A 19,801-nucleotide genomic window follows, 5' to 3' on the forward strand; every position below is an offset into this window, starting at 1 on the left:
ATGAAGGATTCTATTCCTCTGGGAACATAAAGCAAAATAAACCCTTTCTTCTGTAGGTTGTTTCTGTGCATTATCACAGCGACGAGAACGCAGCACATCAGGGAGTGGTCTGCTCTTTCCCTCCTGACTCCTCCAGCACACAGAGCTTATCAACCTGCTTTTCCATTGAACAAATATGATCTTCCGTGCCAAAAAGGCAAGATGGCAAGGTCACCTTTTGCTTTTTTGTTTGTTTGTTTTTTGTTTTTCGAGACAGGGTTTCTCTGTGTAGCCCTGACTGTCCTGGAACTCACTCTGTAGACCAGGCTGGCCTCGAACTCAGAAATCCGCCTGCCTCTGCCTCCCAAGGGCTGGGATTAAAAGCGTGCACCACCACACCCGGCCGGCAAGGTCACCTTTTAAATGAGATGTCATCTTACAACTTCTGCCTCTTCTCTGACTTTAGCAAGTCACAAAAGAAGGTAAGAGTCAGGACAGACATCTTCAGGAGGATTCAGTCAGAAAACAGTGCCTAGTGACCACAGAAGCACCAGGGCTCATGTCACAGGGATCCACGAGGCCTCTGTGACATCCCCAAATCAATAGCTGTTGGTCTTGTTCATGGTAGAACCATTGAGAGACCTACAGAAGGAAATGCATGACTAAGTGATTCCAGGAGACAAGAGGAGGGGCAGCATGACAAGCAAGCTTAGATTGTTAGAGAAGGATGTGCAGTCTTACGGACCTGGGATCAGCAAGGAAAGGCAAAAATGTTGACACAGAGGCAAGGGAGGTTACAGTGTAAAGCTTTTGCCTATTTATATTTTAAATGTATTTTCTGGTGACTAAGAAAATTAAAAATCAATGCAAGCACTCCATCAAATCTTGAAAGCCTGTGACTTGGGTGAGAAAAGCAAACAGCATGACGAGACACGCCCCTCCCCCCATCAGTAAGGGCACCGAGTCATGGGGTAAGTCCCCTTTATACTTAAGATGCAATCTCCCGTAGGAAATTTAAAACAATAACTTGAGACTTGGCAGTTTTATGATCCAAGCTATTGAGCTAGCTTCAAGATGCACTAATCCCTTGAGAAAAAGCCAGGACACAGTGGAAGGCAGCTCAAGAACGCACAGCATCATTTACTTGTACACGGCTATCTTAGAACTGTTTATTTGCCTTTGACACTTGAGGACAAGAGTAACCATTACACATTTTGGACAAGCTTGGAAAGCTAACTTATCTATTTTGTGGAAAAAATATGCCTCTGAAACTATCATGTTGTTGAGAAGGGAAACCCCCGAATTCTGGCTGTAACTAAGCCAAGCAGAAAGCCTCTGTTTCCAAGCAGAGTGGAAAATGACCGCTTACACGATTCAGGATTGCAGTTTATATAGAGTACAAGTGCTCATTACAGATGAACTATCGTACTTATCATCAGAGAGGGCAGAAGAACGGTGGACAGGAGTGGAGCCAACACCGCCCACTGCTGAGCCTCCCCATGGCTGAACACAGTTTCATTACAAAACCAAACAAAAAGCCAAACAGCAACATGCAGGCTGCAATCCTGCCATCACCGGGACAGTGGACCTTAGAAAGCATGCTTGAACTTCCTTCTAGCAGGCTGCAGGAAACTCTGTGGCTTGTGTTTATCCACCAAGGCCAAGGCCAGCTGTCTAGGTAGCATGTTTCCTGGTTAGGCATCCTGCTTAACCTAAGACTCAACTGGGGAATCTGTGGATCACCTGAGGGCATCAGAATTCACAGACACCTCCGACTGTACCTGCATCTTACTCTGGCAGGGTCCTGAACCCCTGGAATGGGCTTAAGCTGGGAGCCCACAAGGTAGCGTCCCAGCTCACTGCCTGGCCTAAAGCAGTGGCTTAGAACATGTCTGCCAAGCTGGTGAATCGTGTCAGATTTCTGAGCTAACCTGGACCCAGGCCTCACAGACTGGGATTCCTACCCAGTTAAATGATTCAGTATCGGTTGAATTATGATGTTAATTAGGAAGTGGCAACAGGAGACAACAGAGCCTGAAAGCATCAGCAGTTCTCATCCCAAATGTGAAAGGCTTAGGAGGGCTGTGTCTTCCATTCCTTCCCCATCTCCTCAGACATTTATAGTTAATTAATATTAATGGTGGAAGATCATTCCACTGTGATATGAAGTTATAAATTTGAAATCAGATTACAAGTCCACAAATGCCTCTGTAATTGTAGCTGCTTTGTTTTAGTAAAAACCTGAGTACTACTTGATGTTACGGGGTTCCCTGGTCAGTGGGCTCCCAATTAGTTCGCCAGTAGCAGCTGCTGGTAATAGGCAGAGGCTTCAGTCCCAGGAGCTAATGGCGCTGTGAGCACATGAACTTTGTCCTTTGGTTTAAATCTGTGACTTGGACAGCAGGTTGGCACAGAACTAGATCTTCAGTTAGAACTGAAATATAAATAAGCAGGCTTCTGGGAGACTCCCTTAGAACACTCAGAGTAACCCAGAGGAGAGGCCACAAAGTTGGAAGGCTCAGCAGCTCCCTGGAAGACACAACTAGCTACTCAGGCCTGGTACAACTGTGTAGTTCTGCTCCCTGCCTGCCTGAGGCCCTGCCCTGAAGCAGAAATACAGGCTGAGGCTCTGGGCACCAGAGACGAGCAAGCAACGGCTATCAAGATGGCGTCTGTAGCAAGGCAAAATCATGGGTTCTCTGGGACAAATTTAATGTGCAATGCTACAGGGAAGGAGAAGGAAAACCAAGCAGGTCCACAGTGCCAAACTAGGTCACTAAGGGCACAGACATTCTTTTGCTGTTTGTGATTGCAACTTGGGCTCCGAATTATTGTATGACTTCGAATAAAAGAAGAAAAATCAAGGTCTGTGAAGAGACAGCCTCCCCCCTCCCTTTCTCCCCAGCAGCTGGCAAATGCATGCAATGCCAGATGCCCACCGCCCTGAACCACGCTCTAAAACTCTGTAAGAAATGTTTACCACTGATACTCAGTGCATAATTTACAACACTGTGCTGAAATCCACTTACACTCCATTTCAAGGGATCGTGAAAAGAAAATGTCAACTGTGGGGGAAATACACTTTATGGGTCTTGGCTTAAAACAAAAGGAAAAACACACATGCGAGTCCCTCTCAGTGGAGGGAAATAGTTTAATAAATGGCCTAATGAACAGTGTAATGATGTTTTAAAAGTCGGTAGCAGGAAGGAGACGGCAGGAAAACAGAACAGAGGCTAATACGCTGTACAGCCTGGATAATGAACCCCTGGGTGATCCTGGCTCGAGTACTGGCATAAGAACTGTACTTTAAAAAACCAATTTCAAACCTATGAATTATGATACGGCTAATAGGCTGTACAAATTAACATTCTGTGGAAGAAGCAATAGTGACTGTAGATAGAAAAGCCTATAAAAATGCAGGTGAGTCTCTCTGCAGTCTCTGGTCTTTGTGGCAACTCTGGAAGTAAGTCTCTTTCTGACTCATACCTCCCTATGTTGTAAAATCCGAGTTCTCAGGACTATTGGTTGTGAAATCACTGGCTCCCCCAGGTGTGATATGGACCAGGGCAGGGGTCAAACTGCGAATGCATATTTCCAGAAGAAAATTCTAACTCATGCTCTGCTCTGGTCTGCCCATATTCTCACAGCACTACTGCAGCCTTTTTTTTTTTTTTTTTTTTTTTAAACCCTGGTGTTAGGTGGGAGGTGGTGCCACATGCCTTTAATCCCAGCACTTGGAAGGCAGGTGGATCTCTGAGTTTAGGGCCAGCCTGGTCTATACAGGGAAATCCTATCTCTGAAACAAACAATCCAAAACAAAAAATAAACCAAACAACAACAAAACCATGGTATGACTACCTATACAAAGTGTTGAGACCAGGACTTAGGACCAGGAAACCAGGGTTCTGATCTGTGCCCCACCATTAGACATGGTCTTGGGAAAGTACTGTGTCCTCCACCTCAGCTTCACATTCGCAAGGCAATGGATGCCTGAGCTGAGACTCTTAAGGCTCTTTTTTCTTTTTTGGTTTTTCGAGACAGGGTTTCTCTGTGTAGCCCTGGCTGTCCTGGAACTCACTTTGTAGATAAGGTTGGCCTCGAACTCAGAAATCTGCCTGCCTCTGCCTCCCGAGTGCTGAGATTAAAGGCGTGTGCCACCACACCCAGCTTGAAAAATTATTTTAAAGTGTCATTTCCTCCCAACCGATCTCCTTGTTCCCTTATCAAATGGTATGAAAAGGGATCCAAGGATGAGGTCAGAAAAAACTGATCACCTGGTAGGATCTTAGGAGGACTGGAACTTGAGGGTGAGCTGGAGGAGATAAAGGTGACTGAGCTGTCACAGGCTCCGTCACTGGTCTGCAGTGAAAGGCAGGCAGGACCTCGCCTGTGCAGAGAGCACTGCAGCAGGAAGGTTAGGAAGCCTGGGAGGACCGGAGCAATACGGAAGGGATACATGTGGTGTCTGACCACGGTGCGTTAGCATCAGCAGAACATATGAAAACCAGACAAGAGCTGCTCATGTGGCGTCGAAGGATGTGCTTAGGTTCAGTCTGGCTGTCTTCAGCAGATGGCTGAAGCTGCTCTCCAGGTGACAAAGGGATTACAAGCAACAACAACAACCCAGCCCCAGGGTTACAGACTCTAGAACTGCAACAAACTGAACAGAAGCCATGGGGAGAGAGACAACAGGGAGAGAGTGTCAGAGGAAGGGCAGACACTAAGGAAAAATCAAACGCTAAGTGTGGAGAGCACAGGAAAGACAAAAGGTGAGATGCCCATGAAAGGGCACAGGGGGAGGAGCTACAGAGCAGGGCAAAGGAGATGAGGAGCATGGACTGAGTTAGAAACCGAGCAATGGAAATGATGATGGGAAGAGGCAAAGCCAAGAGACTAAGATAGTTAAGAAAGCAAACCCCTTAGCCACAAGCGCTAACTCTGTACACTGGGACTGTTGAAGTCACACACACACACACACACTTTCTCTTAAATCCAGGAAGAATCCATGACACTCTGCGATGGGCCTGAGCCAGTATTAATGGGTGAGGACTAGGAAAAACCCTCCCCGGGACTTAGAAGCTGGCTCCTGACTTCTGGGATCGAGTCTGGAAACTGAGGCAGATCACACTAAAAGACAAGCTCTCCCTTTCTGTGCATTCGCCATGAACAGTCCCTCAGTGTTTCAGAGATACCATCCTGGCTGTGGGTTTCTAGAAGGCACACTGCGATGATTGCTGCTTTAGCACACAGTGCTCAGCTTGCTCTAGGGTCAAGGGGCAGGTCCTACACCTAGCAGAGTCTACAGCAGAAGGCCAAGGTGATAGAGCCCACCCAGCCCATTAATGCTCTGCTGCCCAAGGCCAGGAGTGGGGCCTGAGCTCCAGGACTCCAGAGCAGGTCCTCTGCAGCAGTCAGATTCTCCTAGCAGGGAGAGGGGCACAAATGCTCCATGAGTCCACTCTAGAGTCCAAGGGCAGTATTCTTTTAAAAAATTATTTTAACTTTTTTTTTTAACTATCTTTACTTTGAAAATTCAGAGAAGCCACTGAAACCTATTAACCCGACAGAGTTAGGGTTTTAAATCAAATCCATTTCTGAAGTGAAAGGGGCACAGCTGGCACAGGATCTAAAAGCTCTCGGCCTTCCATAAAGAACTTTCCTTGCCTAACAGCAGCTGTAGAGAAAGGAAATGGACGCCCAGACCATAACCAACCTCAAGTGACAGACACACTGTTCCTGGGGATCCACGTCACAGACTGAGGGGCAGTGAGAGATGACAAAGAAGAATCTGCCTGATCATGCACACTTTATGCTCACACAGCTGGCTAAGGAGTTTTCACTAAGAAATGCTACATCGTTTTCTAAATAGGAAAGCTGTTACCCTTACAGAACAGCATAGCTCTGTGGTTAAGCAAGGGAGATGGCAGTAAGAGCTGGAGGGACGACTGCAGGAGACCATTTCCTTCCAGTTCCTTCAGCTGTGAGGGTTCTGGGTAGGGAGGATTCTCACCCACAACCTACAGACAGCGCCAACATGCTCTGCCTCCTGGATCACCCTCTCTCCCATGTCTTCCACTGGATGGAGAAAGTTCTACACAAAACTATGTGAAATAAAAATGTCCTCTTTAAAAGCATAGGTCTGGCCAACGAATGACATCTGTTGATGTTTCCTTCTCTAAATATTCACCACTTTGATCGCTCAGAAATGATGGGTGCACACAGACCCCTCCACAGACAAGCTCTGGTACTCAGGAATATGCCCTTTAGAACTGGATCTGTGCATTTTACCTGACTTCTGCTGGGGGAGGGTATCCTCTTATGAGGATGTGTTTCTTTATTGTTCAAATTCTAAAAGTCTTGACAAGAATTAACATCTGAGTTTGCCCTTTAAAAAATAAAGGAAAGAACATGGCTGGCTTTTTCATTATTGTCAAAGTGTGAAAAAAAATGGAATTAAGTATGAAGAGAGAAAAATAAAATCTTCATCCAGCTGTTTGAAAGTGACAATTACACAACCAGCACTCATTAATTGGCTCACACTTCCAGAAGGAACAAGTAAACATACTCTTCGAGCCCTGCAGGAGTGAGAAGAGGGAGGAGCCTGGGATCCAGGATGGGGAGGAGCCTGAGCCCTGCAGGAGTGAGAAGGGGAGGTGCCTGGGATCTCAGTGAGGTCTCTGGGACAGCCCTTTCCAGGACACTAACCCTGATGCTGATGGGGAAGTTCTCCCAGTGGCAGCAATGGTGAAGATGATGTTCCCCTCTTCAAAATCTGCTTGCTAGAGCTGACAAAATGGCTAGTGGTAGAGAGCATGTTTTGCTCTTGCAGAGGACCTGTGTTGAGTTCCTAGCACCCACATGGTGGCTCACAACCACCCTAACTCCAGTTTCGGGGATCTGATGCCCTTTTCTGACCTCTGAGGATACTGGGCGCATACATGGCATATATAATACATAGGCAAGACTTTCAAACACATAAAATTCTATAAAACAATACCCTACTTGCCTTTTGGCATGCTGACATGTTTGTTACATATAATGGTAAATTGCACTGCTAGCCATGACTTCCTAGCAATTGCTCAAAGACTTTGTTATGTTGACTTCTGGCTAAGGAATAAAATAGGTGGGAAAATTGCTTTCTAGACTTTGTCACCAACAATGGGAAAGATGATATAGAAAAATGAAGGCAAAGTCAGTCACTAGGTTTAAATGTGCTGTTTTCCAATCTCAGAACAATTTCAGAGGTCCGAGGCTGTAACTCCCCACCCTAAAATGTGCTGACATCCTCCCAACCAGGGAAGTGCTTGGAAGAGGAACACAATTTCCTGTCCTCCCTACAATTCCCAGTCATCAGACAGCAGTCGCAGAAACAGAGGCCAGGACAGACCTGTGCTTCCTGGGGTCTGAGTGTCTCGTAAGCAGTCAGGGGCACAGGACTCCTCAGATGTGCCTGCCATCATGTGGGGAGCAGGGGACAGACACAGGGACTGTGAGGCGCTCACTGGGGAAATCACAGAGAAGATTTCACATGAGAATGCTGTAGAAATGCTGTCATCTCAAGCCTGGCTTGATCGGAGAGGCTGGCCAGCCTCCAGGAGGGCTGGGAGGAGGTGCTGCTTGGACCCCTGGTGTCCAGTATCCTAGAAGCTGCTGGGAGAGAGCACCATGCAACACAATTCCTTCATTTAGTGCTGACAGGGAAGAAAACAGGCTGCTCTACCTGCCCAGGCTTTGCAAATGCAGGCAAGGACTCACAGCTACAAAGTGTTTATATCTGCAGCAAGAAAAAGGTTTCCTCAAATGCAGCTGTTTTTCTAAAAACATTTTCTATGAAATAGGTGTAAATTGGTCAAAAATGTAGAAAATTAGAAATATTTTCTATAACTCAACTGCACCAAGGTGATCACTATCAACAGGGTGGTGTGAATCCTTTGGGTTTTCGTCTATCATCTTTCTCTTCTTTTGATGATATGTCCACAATTCTGAACTCTGTCCTTAAGTCCTCAGTCCTGGAATGAGTACTTGAGAAACACTCAGACAGTAAGAAAGACAGTAGCTTGACAGGCAGAGGTGAGTTAGGCAGAGAAAAAGACAGAGAACAATTCAAAGCCTTGGATTATCAATGGCTGGCCCCAGGGGACCCCAAGGCAACATTGGGGGGCTTTAGACAAAGGTGGCTCCCAGTGCAGACATTTTTACTTTTCACTATTTCTGGAAGCCTCGAATATGGCTTCAAAGAAACACAGAGGGAAGCCAGGTATGGTGGTTCACATCTGTCATACTAGCAACTCAAGAGGCAGGAGGATTCCACAAATTTGAGGAGACCCTGGTCTTCACAATAAGTTTCAATCTAGCTGGAGCTGTGCAGCAAAGCCCACCCATGGTAAACAAGGCCAGTTAGGTGTCCTCAGCAGGCACAGGCACCTGTCAGCAAGCTCAGGGACTTGAGCCAGAGCCTGGCCCCACGCCCCACGGACTCCCTCCTGCAAGCTGCAAGCTCAGGGACCTGAGCAAGAGACTGGCCCCACGCCCCACGGACTCCCTTCTGCAAGCTGTCCACTGACTTTCACAGGATACACAACCTCAAAATTAGTCGTGATAAAAAGTGTAAATGATGCAAGAGCAACAGACAGTGCAATAACCGGATGATGCTGACCGGACGACAGACTCGGTCGAATGAAGGCCTTAATGAGATTTTACAAAATGCACAGGCGCAACACTCTGCTGTCTACACTGTCAACTAGATGGATCTTCAACCTGAAGCCACCTGTGTACGGCGGCTAGCCAGCAGCATGTGTTAAGCCATGGCACTGAGAGTCGTCAGGCCTGCAAGGATGATGGGACATGCCTAGAAGCCTCTACAGAAACAAGAATTGGGCCAGCAGCAGACTTGTCCTCAGCAACGTTAGACAGTAGATGGCAGGAAGTCTGAGGTTCTCCAAGGATGAATTTTACACAGGAATGAACTCCTGGAGGAACTCAATCCATGTCAAACTGTGATTCAGACACGTAAAAATTCCTATTATCTGCTTTTGACATTCCTTTTCTGAAAAAAAATCTACGGATCTACCCTACAATAGTGTCTATCAATGATTGACTAAATGTTCTGCCTCAAAGGACCAAGCGATCTATACTGAGCTTCAGGGTAACCCATGAGAGAGAATGGAAAAGGAACCAACCACCAGGATAGCACTAGGGGGTTCTTCCTTGTAGCAATTTACACAAGTGTGTGTCCTGCACATGATAAGTAGTGAGTGTGACTCAGTAACAGGCAGGTGGAGACCCTTAAGGGTAAACCTCACACTCCAAACACAAAGCAATTTCCCTTGCCGCAGCCCATGGGCTCTGTCCCAGGACAGCAGGGACAGTTATGAAGCCATCACTCTGGGGGAGGCCCAGCTGCAAGCTTCTAACCACGCCTGTGCAGCCTCCCAGGCAGGAGGCTATTTATGGACCAGGGATAGTTTTATATAAAGCACTGCCCTAACAGCACACCTCTGGGAGGTGTCTAATGGGCCAAGCAAGGGAACTGGCTCCATGGTCAGTATCTCACTCACAGAGAAAGGGTATTGTTAACCCTTCACCATGCTGTACAAGAAAAGGAATGGAGGACATGCCAGCCTACGTAGGAAAGACAAGGCATTTCCATCACAGCTGCAGAGGAGGTGTAGGAAGCAGTCTGCCCAGAACCAATCAGTGGACGAACAGCAAGTTCCTGGAGCTCTGCTGAGGAGGAAACCAAGCAGTAAGGAAGCTCGGGCAAGAGAAAGCTGGCTAAATGGCAGCTACTTGGCGGTGGCTCTGCTCCTTCTGAGCACTCACAGAAAGCCTCACCCACCTGCTCAGAGCCGCGAAGCTCTGCTCAGGAGGGTGGGTGCTCAGAGGCTCCCTCACTGACCAATTACCAGACATGTTTTAGACAATGTTTATATAATCAGAACATCACAGTGACTTCTGAGTGGTTTCCTTTCAGGGTCTTTATGGCCAACAGAAAGTTGCTGGTTTTTTTTTTTTTTTTTTTGGTTTTTTGAGACAGGGTCTCTGTATAGCCCTGGCTGTCCTGGAACTCACTTTGTAGACCAGGCTGGCCTCGAACTCAGAAATCCACCTGTCTCTGCCTCCCAAGTGCTGGGATTAAAGGCGTGCGCCACCACCGCCCGGCGCCAACAGAAAGTTTAACTCTGAGTTATAACTAAGTATCACAGACCTTTACAATATTAATATAGCCAGCTGACAGAAGGAGGGGAAAGAAAAGACAGACAAAAGTGAGAAGTTCAGAGAGACAGAGCAAAACACACAGAATCCACTTCCTTATCAACACAGTGGAAAGGCAAGAGCTTCTGTCCTTAAAGGATGGGCCAGAAAGTAGAGGGCAGGTACACTGTTTTAAAAAGACAAACTGCAGTAGTACTAAAAAGAAAAAAAAAAAAAGTAACCCAGAAATGAGTGGTTTAAAATTCCTTCCTCTTTTATACCTGGGAACGAATAAAGCTGGTGAATAAACAGAGAATAAATGCTGTTGATAGTACAGAGGTTAACAGGAAACAAACCAGAAAGCCTACATACAGTCAGAGGCAGCACCTCTGAGGACTGCACAGGAAGATGGGAAGGTCAGTTGTGCTCTCTGCCCAGGTCCCCTGAATTGTTTAATGTTCCGTGTGCTGTTTGCAAACTGTTAAAAACGATTAGGTTCCAACAATTTAGAAGAGAGAGGAGAATAACTTGACTATAAGGTCTGAAGGTTCAGGGTAAGAGAATATGAGAAGAACAAGAGCTACAAAAAAGTTTAAAAAAACAAAACTGCCAATACTAAAGCCAGACTTTCCCAATAGGAAAGAGCATCTTCACCTCGGAAGCAAACCAGAGCAGGCCAACCAGAGCTCTGTGCACCCAACCACTCTTACCGTGCGTGCTACCTCTCAGGAACAGGAGACTGCAGTTCTCCATGCTAAAAGGATCTTCTCTTAACATCTGCTGAAAGACCCAAGGGACCACACAGATGGTAGAGGTACAGCGAGCTGATTACATCTATACATGTAAAATCCTAACTGTGGTTCCCACTGATTCTAATGGAGTCAACAGAATCTTGCCTTCCTTTTCCTTCTTGTTAGTTCTGATACATCAAAAGTTCTCAGCTTATTAATATGTAAACCACTACCAGAGAGCCTGTGTGTCACAATCGAAGTTGAGAGCTTGTTAATTATTTAAGTCCATCAATGAATGGAAACAAACCAATAAGATGCTGATGGCCAAGCAAAAGCACTTAGAGAATCTGCACAGAGGAGATTCTGTGTATGGCAAGCGTGCTCTTGTGAAGGCTTGTGGTGCTCCCTGGATGGAGGCTTATAAAGAAACATACAAATGACAGCGAAGGCTTCAAGAATGCCAAGGATGGGGCCGGAGAGATGGCTCAGTGGTTAAGAGCACTGGCTACTCTTTCAAAGGTCCTGAGTTCAAATCCCAGCAGCCACATGGTGGCTCACAACCATCTGTAATGGAGTCTAATGCCCTCTTTTGGCATGCAGGTACATATGCAGATAAAACACTCATATACATAAAGTAAATAAAAATAAATCTTTTTTTTTTTAATGCCAAAGACGGTGAGCTGTGGGGGATCCAGTCTAGCTCTGGAGAGAGGACTGGGGCAGGTGGCTCACTGGGCTAGAGGCATGCCATTGTTTGTAAAGGGTCCCAGCAGACTAGAACAAAGTAACCACCCTGTTCCCATGACTTTCCACACAGGGAGTTTGGTGTTCTTCAGTAATACTGTGATCTGTAAAGCGTGTGCTCTGTCTCAGAGTCTGAATGAAAACTTGGCCTCTGCTCCATGGGAAAGATGCCTCTTCTCTCAAACTACTTCCTCTTTTATAAAACAAGGGGATGGGCTGGAGAGATGGCAGTGGTTAAGAGCACCAACTGCTCTTCCAGAGGTCCTGAGTTCAATTCCCAGCAACCACATGGTGGCTCATAACCATCTGTAATGGCATCTGATGCCCTCTTCTGGTGTTCATCATGGTTTGGGGGCTCGTTGGCATCTACTGCATCTAGCAGATACAGGTCATAGAGGCAGAATGAGAAGTTATAGCTCATTCTAAGAAGCCCTGGCTTGTATAGTGTGGCTTCCTCCCACTCACATGCCACTGGGGACGAAGTGTGTGTCTGAAGAGAGCAATGGTGTTCTCATATACATAAAATAAATAAATCTTAAAACCAAATGAACAAGGGCAATATCCCAAAAGGCACTTTGTCTCCAGACAAGGAGATACAATGTATGAAAGCTCTGGAGTACTAGTTAGCTGATAATAGCTTGTTTCCCTACCTTATAGCCAAGGTGCTCACAGGACTCATATTCCCTGACTAGTGGTGTTCTAGTCACACTCCTGTGGACAGGCTGTTTCGTCCCCAGTGGCATGTGAGTGGGAGGAAGCCACACTATACAAGCCAGGGCTTCTTAGAATGAGCTATAACTTCTCATTCTGCCTCTATGACCTGTATCTGCTAGATGCAGTAGATGCCAACGAGCCCCCAAACCATGATGAACCCATAAGAAGGGTCCACTTCACAAGCAGGAGCAGCCACGTGGACCGTTACACTGTTACATGAAGCCAGTTAAACACCAAAGCTTCTATGTTACAGCCGAGTGTGAACAGCACCATAAACATGCTGTGTGATGACCAACAGTAGGGCTGATGGTACTGAACACTGACTCAAACACATTGTCAATGCCATTAAGAAATCAAGGACCGGGAGCATCGCTCAGTGAGAGCAACTCCCTAGCAGATGGGGAATCCTGGCACCCAACCAACCAAAGAACAGACATTAGAATAGAAATTACAGTGGAGCAAGCACACTAGGAGATACTTAGCGTACGAGCCACAGGCCAATCAAAGCCTCAGTGGTATGCACTTTGATGACTATGGCCCAGGGACAATGATAACAAGGCCAGCAAGGACAAGAAACTGGTCTCTCACAAACTGCTCAGGGCCATGCAGAGCAGCTCAGCTGGCCTTCAACAAGTTCAACACAGTTACTCTAGTAGTTGATGGTGTTGAACAGAGTCAAGCATACAGTCATCAATGCCATTAAGAAATATGATGCATGGGCCAGGAGAGATGGCTCAGCAGTTAAGAGCATAGACTGCTCTCCAGAGGTCCTGAGTTCAAATCCCAGAAACCACATGGTGGCTCATAACCATCTGTAATAGGAACTGGTGACCGCTTCTGGTTTTCCTGAAAAGAGTGACAGTGTACTCAAATAATAAAATGAATAAACCTTAAAAAAAAAAAGAAAAGAAATATGATGTGGCAATTTTACCCCTAGAGATCCACCCAAGAACACTTAAACAGTATGTTCGCACACTCTCCTGCACAGAAACATACAAAGCAGCCTTAATCACTAAAGCTAAAGAGAAGAAACAGTTCAAATATCTGTCAGGATGAACAATGAAAGAAAATGAGGTCACACACCGGAATATTATTTACCCAGACAGAAAGAAAATCCTCACGTATGCCAGATACAACCAGAATGAACTGGAGCACATGCTACGGAGAAGACACTGAGAACAGAAGGTCGTGCGTGTTATGATTCCATTTACATAGGCTTCTTATCATCTGCAGATACAGAGACAAAGTAAATGACTAGATGCTGGAGCGGATGAAGGGAAATGGGTTTGTTTTCAGGAGGGCTAAGACAAATGTTGCTGGACATCAGAGAATGATGGCTGCCCAGTTCTGTGGATGTACTAAAATGCACGATTGCACACTTCCTAAGGGTGAACTTAGAGTACAGGAAGATATTAGAGTTTGGGTGTAAATGCCCTCCGAAGCCCATGTGTGAAGGCCTGTCTGGTCACCAGCCTGTGCTGGCGATGGAGGTGGAGGCAGGACCTAGTGACGTCATGAATCAGAGGCATGACCTGGAAGCCGACACTAGGGCTGCTGCAGCTCCTCTGTTCTGGCTCCCCAGAGTCACTTGGAAAGATCATGATCATGGACAGCAACCTCGGAAACGAGCCCTAAAGCCTTCTTCTGTGTAAGCTGTTTCTCAGTTCTGTGTCACAGGGATGGAGTCTGACTAACAGAATCCGAATTTGAATTTTAAAGACCAAGTCTCAGCTTTGCTCTGCTTTGTCTCCCAGAAGAAACTCCCCTGACAGGCACTGAGCTCTTCCCAGGCATCATGGTTCAAGACTGGTCAGAACCCCGGGACTCTTCTTCCCGGGTGTCCCCACATGCAGGTGAGCCCACACAGACCCAGTGCTTAGGCAGCTGAGAGCCTACAGCGCATCATGGCTTTCCTGGGGTTAGGTTCTGCATGAGGAAAGGTTTCTGCTATGAGGACAGGCATGAGATGAGAGGACAGAGCCCCACAGTAACTGCTCCTGTAAAACTCTCTGAGGAAGTTCAAGTTCCTAAGAAGGCAGTGAGGACTGGAGCTCAGAGGGAGGACTGCACAGGGAGTCTCTTACTTCCATAAGAGTATGTCAGTCATTTTCAAGTTCAGGTCACAGGTAAAACCTATTTGTGCACATCACAGAAATGCTCATTTAAATGCTTGGTAGTCAAACTGAAACAAAGGCTCATGGGAATGCGCTTCACCTCCCTGCAGGGATCTTCTCCAGGGCCTGAGCTCACAGAGGCTGCCCTAACAGTGAAAGGCACTACTTACTTGCAGGACACTTTCGTTCTGTCGGCCACCATGGTCCACTGCTGCTGATTGGTGGAAACCTCAACATAGTAGCTGTAGCTTCGATCATCGCAGTCCCAGAGTAATAACCTGAGGAGAGAGAGAACATGGCGTTGTCTTCATATCCTGTCATGGGGCCTGTGTCACTCCTCCCCTACCCCCTGTGCCCCACCTTGCATCCAGGACTGCAGAGGGAGAGAGAATCCCCATGAGGACATGAAGAGAAGGAAGGGCTGGGCCAGGCTGTGGGTCCCATCTTTGGAAGTCTGCTTCACTAACCACCCAGTCCCAGGGAGCCTCTGTCCCCTTAGCAGCCAAGTTCAGACTGGCTTAGGAGGGAGTATGTTTGTCCTGAGCCATCTTTTCAGGCTCTCCAGCTTTCATTGTAGCATCTGAGCTAGCTGAGGATAAGATCCCAGAAACACCTGCTCAGGGGATCGGTACCGCCAACGGATGCTAATGTGTACTTACCGTGTTTTTTCCACATGACTCTGGTAAGATAACCTGCCGTGGAGATACAGCTATCCCTTAGCATTTGTAAGAGACTAGTCTGTGGCTACTCAAGTCCTCATATATATATATTTTATATATTACAAAATCTATGCACAGTCATATATATATAGGAATATATATCCATATGCTCATATATCCCTGACATGTGAGTACAAACTCATAAGTGTAGACAAATACACATATACACAGAGATGTGCATATGTGTATGCATGCACATTCTCCAGACAAGGTCTTGTGGTGAAGGCTAGGTCAGTGAGCCCACAATCCTCCTGCTTGAGCCTCTTGACTTGAGTGGCTGCAGGATTGTTAAATGTCTCACCTGGCCTACAAAAATTTCAATTATCCTTACATGCCTCATAACACCCAATAAAAGTAAATGTCATTCGAATAGTTTTGTTCTGTATTTTTATATTTATTTATTTATTTATTTATTTATTTATTTTGGTTTTTCGAGACAGGATTTCTCTGTATAGCTCTGGCTGTCCTGGAACTCACTTTGTAGACCAGGCTGGCCTCGAACTCAGAAATCCGCCTGCCTCTACCTCCCAAGTGCTGGGATGAAAGGTGTGCGCCACCACGCCCGGCTGTTCTGTATTTTTAAAGGAATTGACGAAAAATATTCTGTGTCCTTTTAGGTAAATGTCCAACTATGTGAACCCTAAGTGTGTGAAGGCCAACTGTACTGGAAAACACACTCATTATCTGGGAACTTACTATCTTGGTCTTGTTCTGAGCCCTTTTTCTGCTCAGGTGAGAACTTTAATGGCCTATGTGAGTCCATTTACTCCAAGTTCAAAGCAGAATACACTCACCTACCAGTTTCAGAATAGCAGCAGAATAGGTATGATTGGGGAGCAGGATGAGGGTAGCCTCTAGAAGGCCAGAGACATGCGAGTTTTATCTCAATGGTAGTCACATGGCTATGGGAGCCTGGACATATTCATCAATCCATGCACAAAAGATGTGTGTATGCTCCATGTGTGGCTCTCCAATTAAAAACAGAATCTGAGCTGACTATGCCTCAGAGAAAACAGATCACTCCTCTCCACTCTCTGCCATCTTTGCCTAAACAGAGTATGTGCAACGTCACACCGTCTAACAGGAAGTCACATGCATGTGCTTCCAATCAGCCACAACAGTGAGCACACGAAAGGCAGTGCCCATGTCTAAATGGGTTTTCTTTCTTTCCTGCCTACCCCCCAAATGAGGTTTCTCTGTGTAGCTCTGACTGTCCTCCTCTATACAGACCAGACTGCCTGCCTCTGCCTCCTGAGTGTGGGACTAATGGTGCGCACCAGCACCACCTGGCCTCAGTGGTTTCTCTCTACCCAGAGCTCAGCCCAGCATCTCACTCAGGCCAGCGCTCTGGAGATGTCAGCTGGGCAGACACAGCAGCAGCAGTGATGATCATGACAGCCAACATGGCTTTAATGTGCATGTGGTCCACAATCAAGTGCTCTGCACTGTCTGATCTGTCATACACCTAACTACCCTCTCAGCAAGCACAACGGCTCTCCTCGAGTTATATAAACGGTAGACTCGAGCCTTGCAGCTGTGAGTACCTTATCTAAGCTCATTGTCAGTGTATGGGTAATGCGAGATTGCAGCCGGGTATCCCAATCTAAACCCAGTTCTGTAATCCCCCTGTCTGCTATTCCTAGTTTATGCATCTGAACTGTATTTCTACTGTAAGCCATCACTCTGTAACAGCCAATCCTGGGCCTTCTTTGAATCTTGCTATTGTAGTCAATGGAATTCCTTGTTTTTGTGTAAGGCTACTAATGTGGAGAATTAATGCTGTTGTGGTTGTTTCTCAGTCTTTCACCTGGGGTAGGCAAGCGTCCCACCACTAAGGGACGATCACAGCCCTCATAGTTTTCCTTCTGAGGCAGAGACTATGTTGCCAAAGCTGGCCTTGAACTTCCACTCCATACCCTAGGTAGACCTTAAATTGTTTGGTCTCCTGCCTTTCAGGCCTCAGAGCAGCTTGGATGACAGGACTGTGCCCATGGCCTAGCTCTTTTCCTTTCAATTCTCAGCTTCAGTTCTAAGTTCTGCTTGCTATCAAGTAATAGTCATTTGCTAATACAGATATGAGAAATATCAAGCAAATTAATTCTTCATTAATAGTTCTAGTAACAGGATTCTCTAAAGACAATCCTCAGTAGGAGGCTATTCTTCTGTTTGTATTGCTTTATTTCCGTTTGTTTGGAGACAGAGTCTCTGTGTAGCCCTGGCTGTCCTGGAACTCACTCTGTAGATCAGGCTGGGCTTGAACTCAGAGATCCGCCTGCCTCTGCCTCCCGAGTGCTGGGACTAAAGGCGTGCGCCACCACTTCCTTCTCTCGTTGGGATTCTGGATTATCAGTGGAGAACCAGAGTGTCACAACCTCCTGTCCTTCCAGACAAACATGAGTAAATGTCTTACAGAAACCCAAATGAAAACACTTGGTCCCTGTGGGACAGCACCTAACCAGATGTTTCATAAGAGACCGCCTTGAGGATACACGATAAGGAGAAGATGCAGAGTGTCGAGCAATTACAAGTGCTGTGAATGTCCCCAGAGATTCTTGGAGTGACTGAAGAATCAGAAACTAATTAGTGGTGGCACGCACCTTTAATTCCAACAAAGGGAGGCAGAGGCAGGAGGATCTGAGTTTGGGGACAGCCTGGGCTACAGACCGAGTTCCATGGCTCGAATCTTCTATATCATAGGTAATGACTTTATAGCATTTCATTCTACCAATGTCTAACAATTTAAACAGTCTCTTAGTGCTCAACAATTAGGTACTTAGTAATATTTCACTGTCAGGAAAATTCTTCAATAAACATTAGCTAAACCCACTACTTTTCTTAAACATTTATATATGAAAATCTCTGGGATCTACTTTTTCTTTTAAAATCCACTACTTCCCTTGAAAGTTTGTAAAAAACAAATTCTCCTTTTGAGGTTGTGGTGTGTATTATAGAATAGCTGTAGACCTCTCCTCTCACCTTCAACCAAAAAAAAAAAAAAAAACCTGTAATAGGTTAAACTGCCAGCGGCTTCTAGCCAGCACCATTGTCTGTAGATCTTACAGACACCCACACTTAGAAACACCCTGGTGTTAGGGACAAAACACATTTCATTAATTTGCACATTTTTTAAAAAAAACTTATCATCGAACTTGAACATTTTGTGTATTTTCTATATTTATCCTATAGCTAATAACTTACAAAATGCCCTCTACATCTGAAGGATATTAATTCACTGCCTATCACAGTTGGCATGCTAAAGATATTAATTTTTATTAGCCTAGTCCATCGATCTTTACCTTAGTAATTTTTCCTAGCCTAAATTTTTTCTGTCCTGAATTGCAGCCAAGAGCACACACTGGTTGAGACATCGCCTTTCTATTCTTCTATTAAGAGTCCCTGGGGAATGCAGGGTCACGGTGACTCGAGTGGAAAGGGACACTGATGGATATCGGGTTATCAAGTGCAGGGCTCTGACTTCTACCCGGGGAGTTTTATAAGATCCAAATTCATGTGCCAGGATGCATACTTGTTTGGGATTTAGGCTTCATCATGAATCAGTCCTTTTGTTGATTCTACTGAAAAAGCAGGTTCAGTTTTAACCCTACAAGCAAACCTGAACCAGGCTCCCCTCTTCAGGTTGGAACTGGGCTCTTGTTAGGCACAGTGTACCGCCCACACCACCCGCGCGTCTGTCTGCCTGCAAAGTCTGTTCTTAGGTATTTGCACCGACAGCATAGAGACGTTTCTGGCTTGTAACCTGGCCGGGAATGTTTGCAGAGTGTGATCTCTCAGCAAAGACACTCCTTGTGACCTTAAAGAAGATGAGCTCCTTAAGCATACCCCTCCCCCTCCACCCCACTATCAGAAGCCATTTTCAAAGAGGCAGACTTTATCCTACCAGAGAGATTCACAGCCGCAGATCAGGTCTGTGAATGACTGCCACAGACCTCATTACCTAATGAGCACCGAATAAACGCCTGGTGACATTACCGGTTGGCTCCTCCATCTCCCCTTATTCTTACAGTGGAGTCTCCCTAAAAACAGCGAGGTGCTGGCTTTTTATAAAATTGATTAACAGATGTGATTCTGCTTACATCTTCCATAAATGCTCTGGCTGGTTGCATACCATTGATTACCCGGGGCTCAGTTTACAGCAACTAATTGCTCTCCTTGCTGCTGTTTTGATACAAAATTCGATACTGAATATGATTTCAAAACTCTTGTCTTTGTGGCCTGAGTCAGAAGTGACTGGAGGCAAACCCAGTGGACTCAGTTTTCCCTTCTTAAAATAATTGCTCTCTCATCAGTCTGTGAAGAAAGTTTCCAAATTGTAGCATTCTAATTGGAAAGCCTGCATTATGCATGCGATGACAAACTGCGTTGTGCTGAATGGCAGTTTTTTTTATCCCTTTCTTAAAGGATTAATTCCATAGCAGACCGTGAACAATGGCTGAAGCCTAACAGGAGAGATCAACAGCTTCTCCACTGAATTGGGGCCTTTAGACCAGGAGCAAGGGCCTACTGGCCTGTTTCTAATTGCCTAGTGTCTGTGGTAGCCTCCCTGGAAGACATGGAGACACAACACACTGTTGCTGTTGCTAAGAAC

At 46.0% G+C, this 19,801-nt stretch overlaps 1 protein-coding gene across 6 annotated transcripts in view; it reads right to left on the reverse strand.

The window, feature by feature from the left end:
* Btbd9 (BTB (POZ) domain containing 9) overlaps positions 1-19,801 on the reverse strand; it is a 367,098-nt gene that overhangs the window by 44,684 nt on the left and 302,613 nt on the right. For all 6 annotated transcript variants that reach the window (NM_172618.2, NM_027060.1, XM_006524094.4 and 3 more), the window contains one exon: positions 14,647-14,754. In NM_172618.2, the coding sequence (NP_766206.1) occupies positions 14,647-14,754 (108 nt within the window). The remainder of the gene's footprint in view (positions 1-14,646; positions 14,755-19,801) is intronic.

This window comes from Mus musculus, chromosome 17 (genome assembly GCF_000001635.26).
Source record: "Mus musculus strain C57BL/6J chromosome 17, GRCm38.p6 C57BL/6J".
In the NCBI taxonomy this organism is placed as follows: Eukaryota; Metazoa; Chordata; class Mammalia; order Rodentia; family Muridae; genus Mus; species Mus musculus.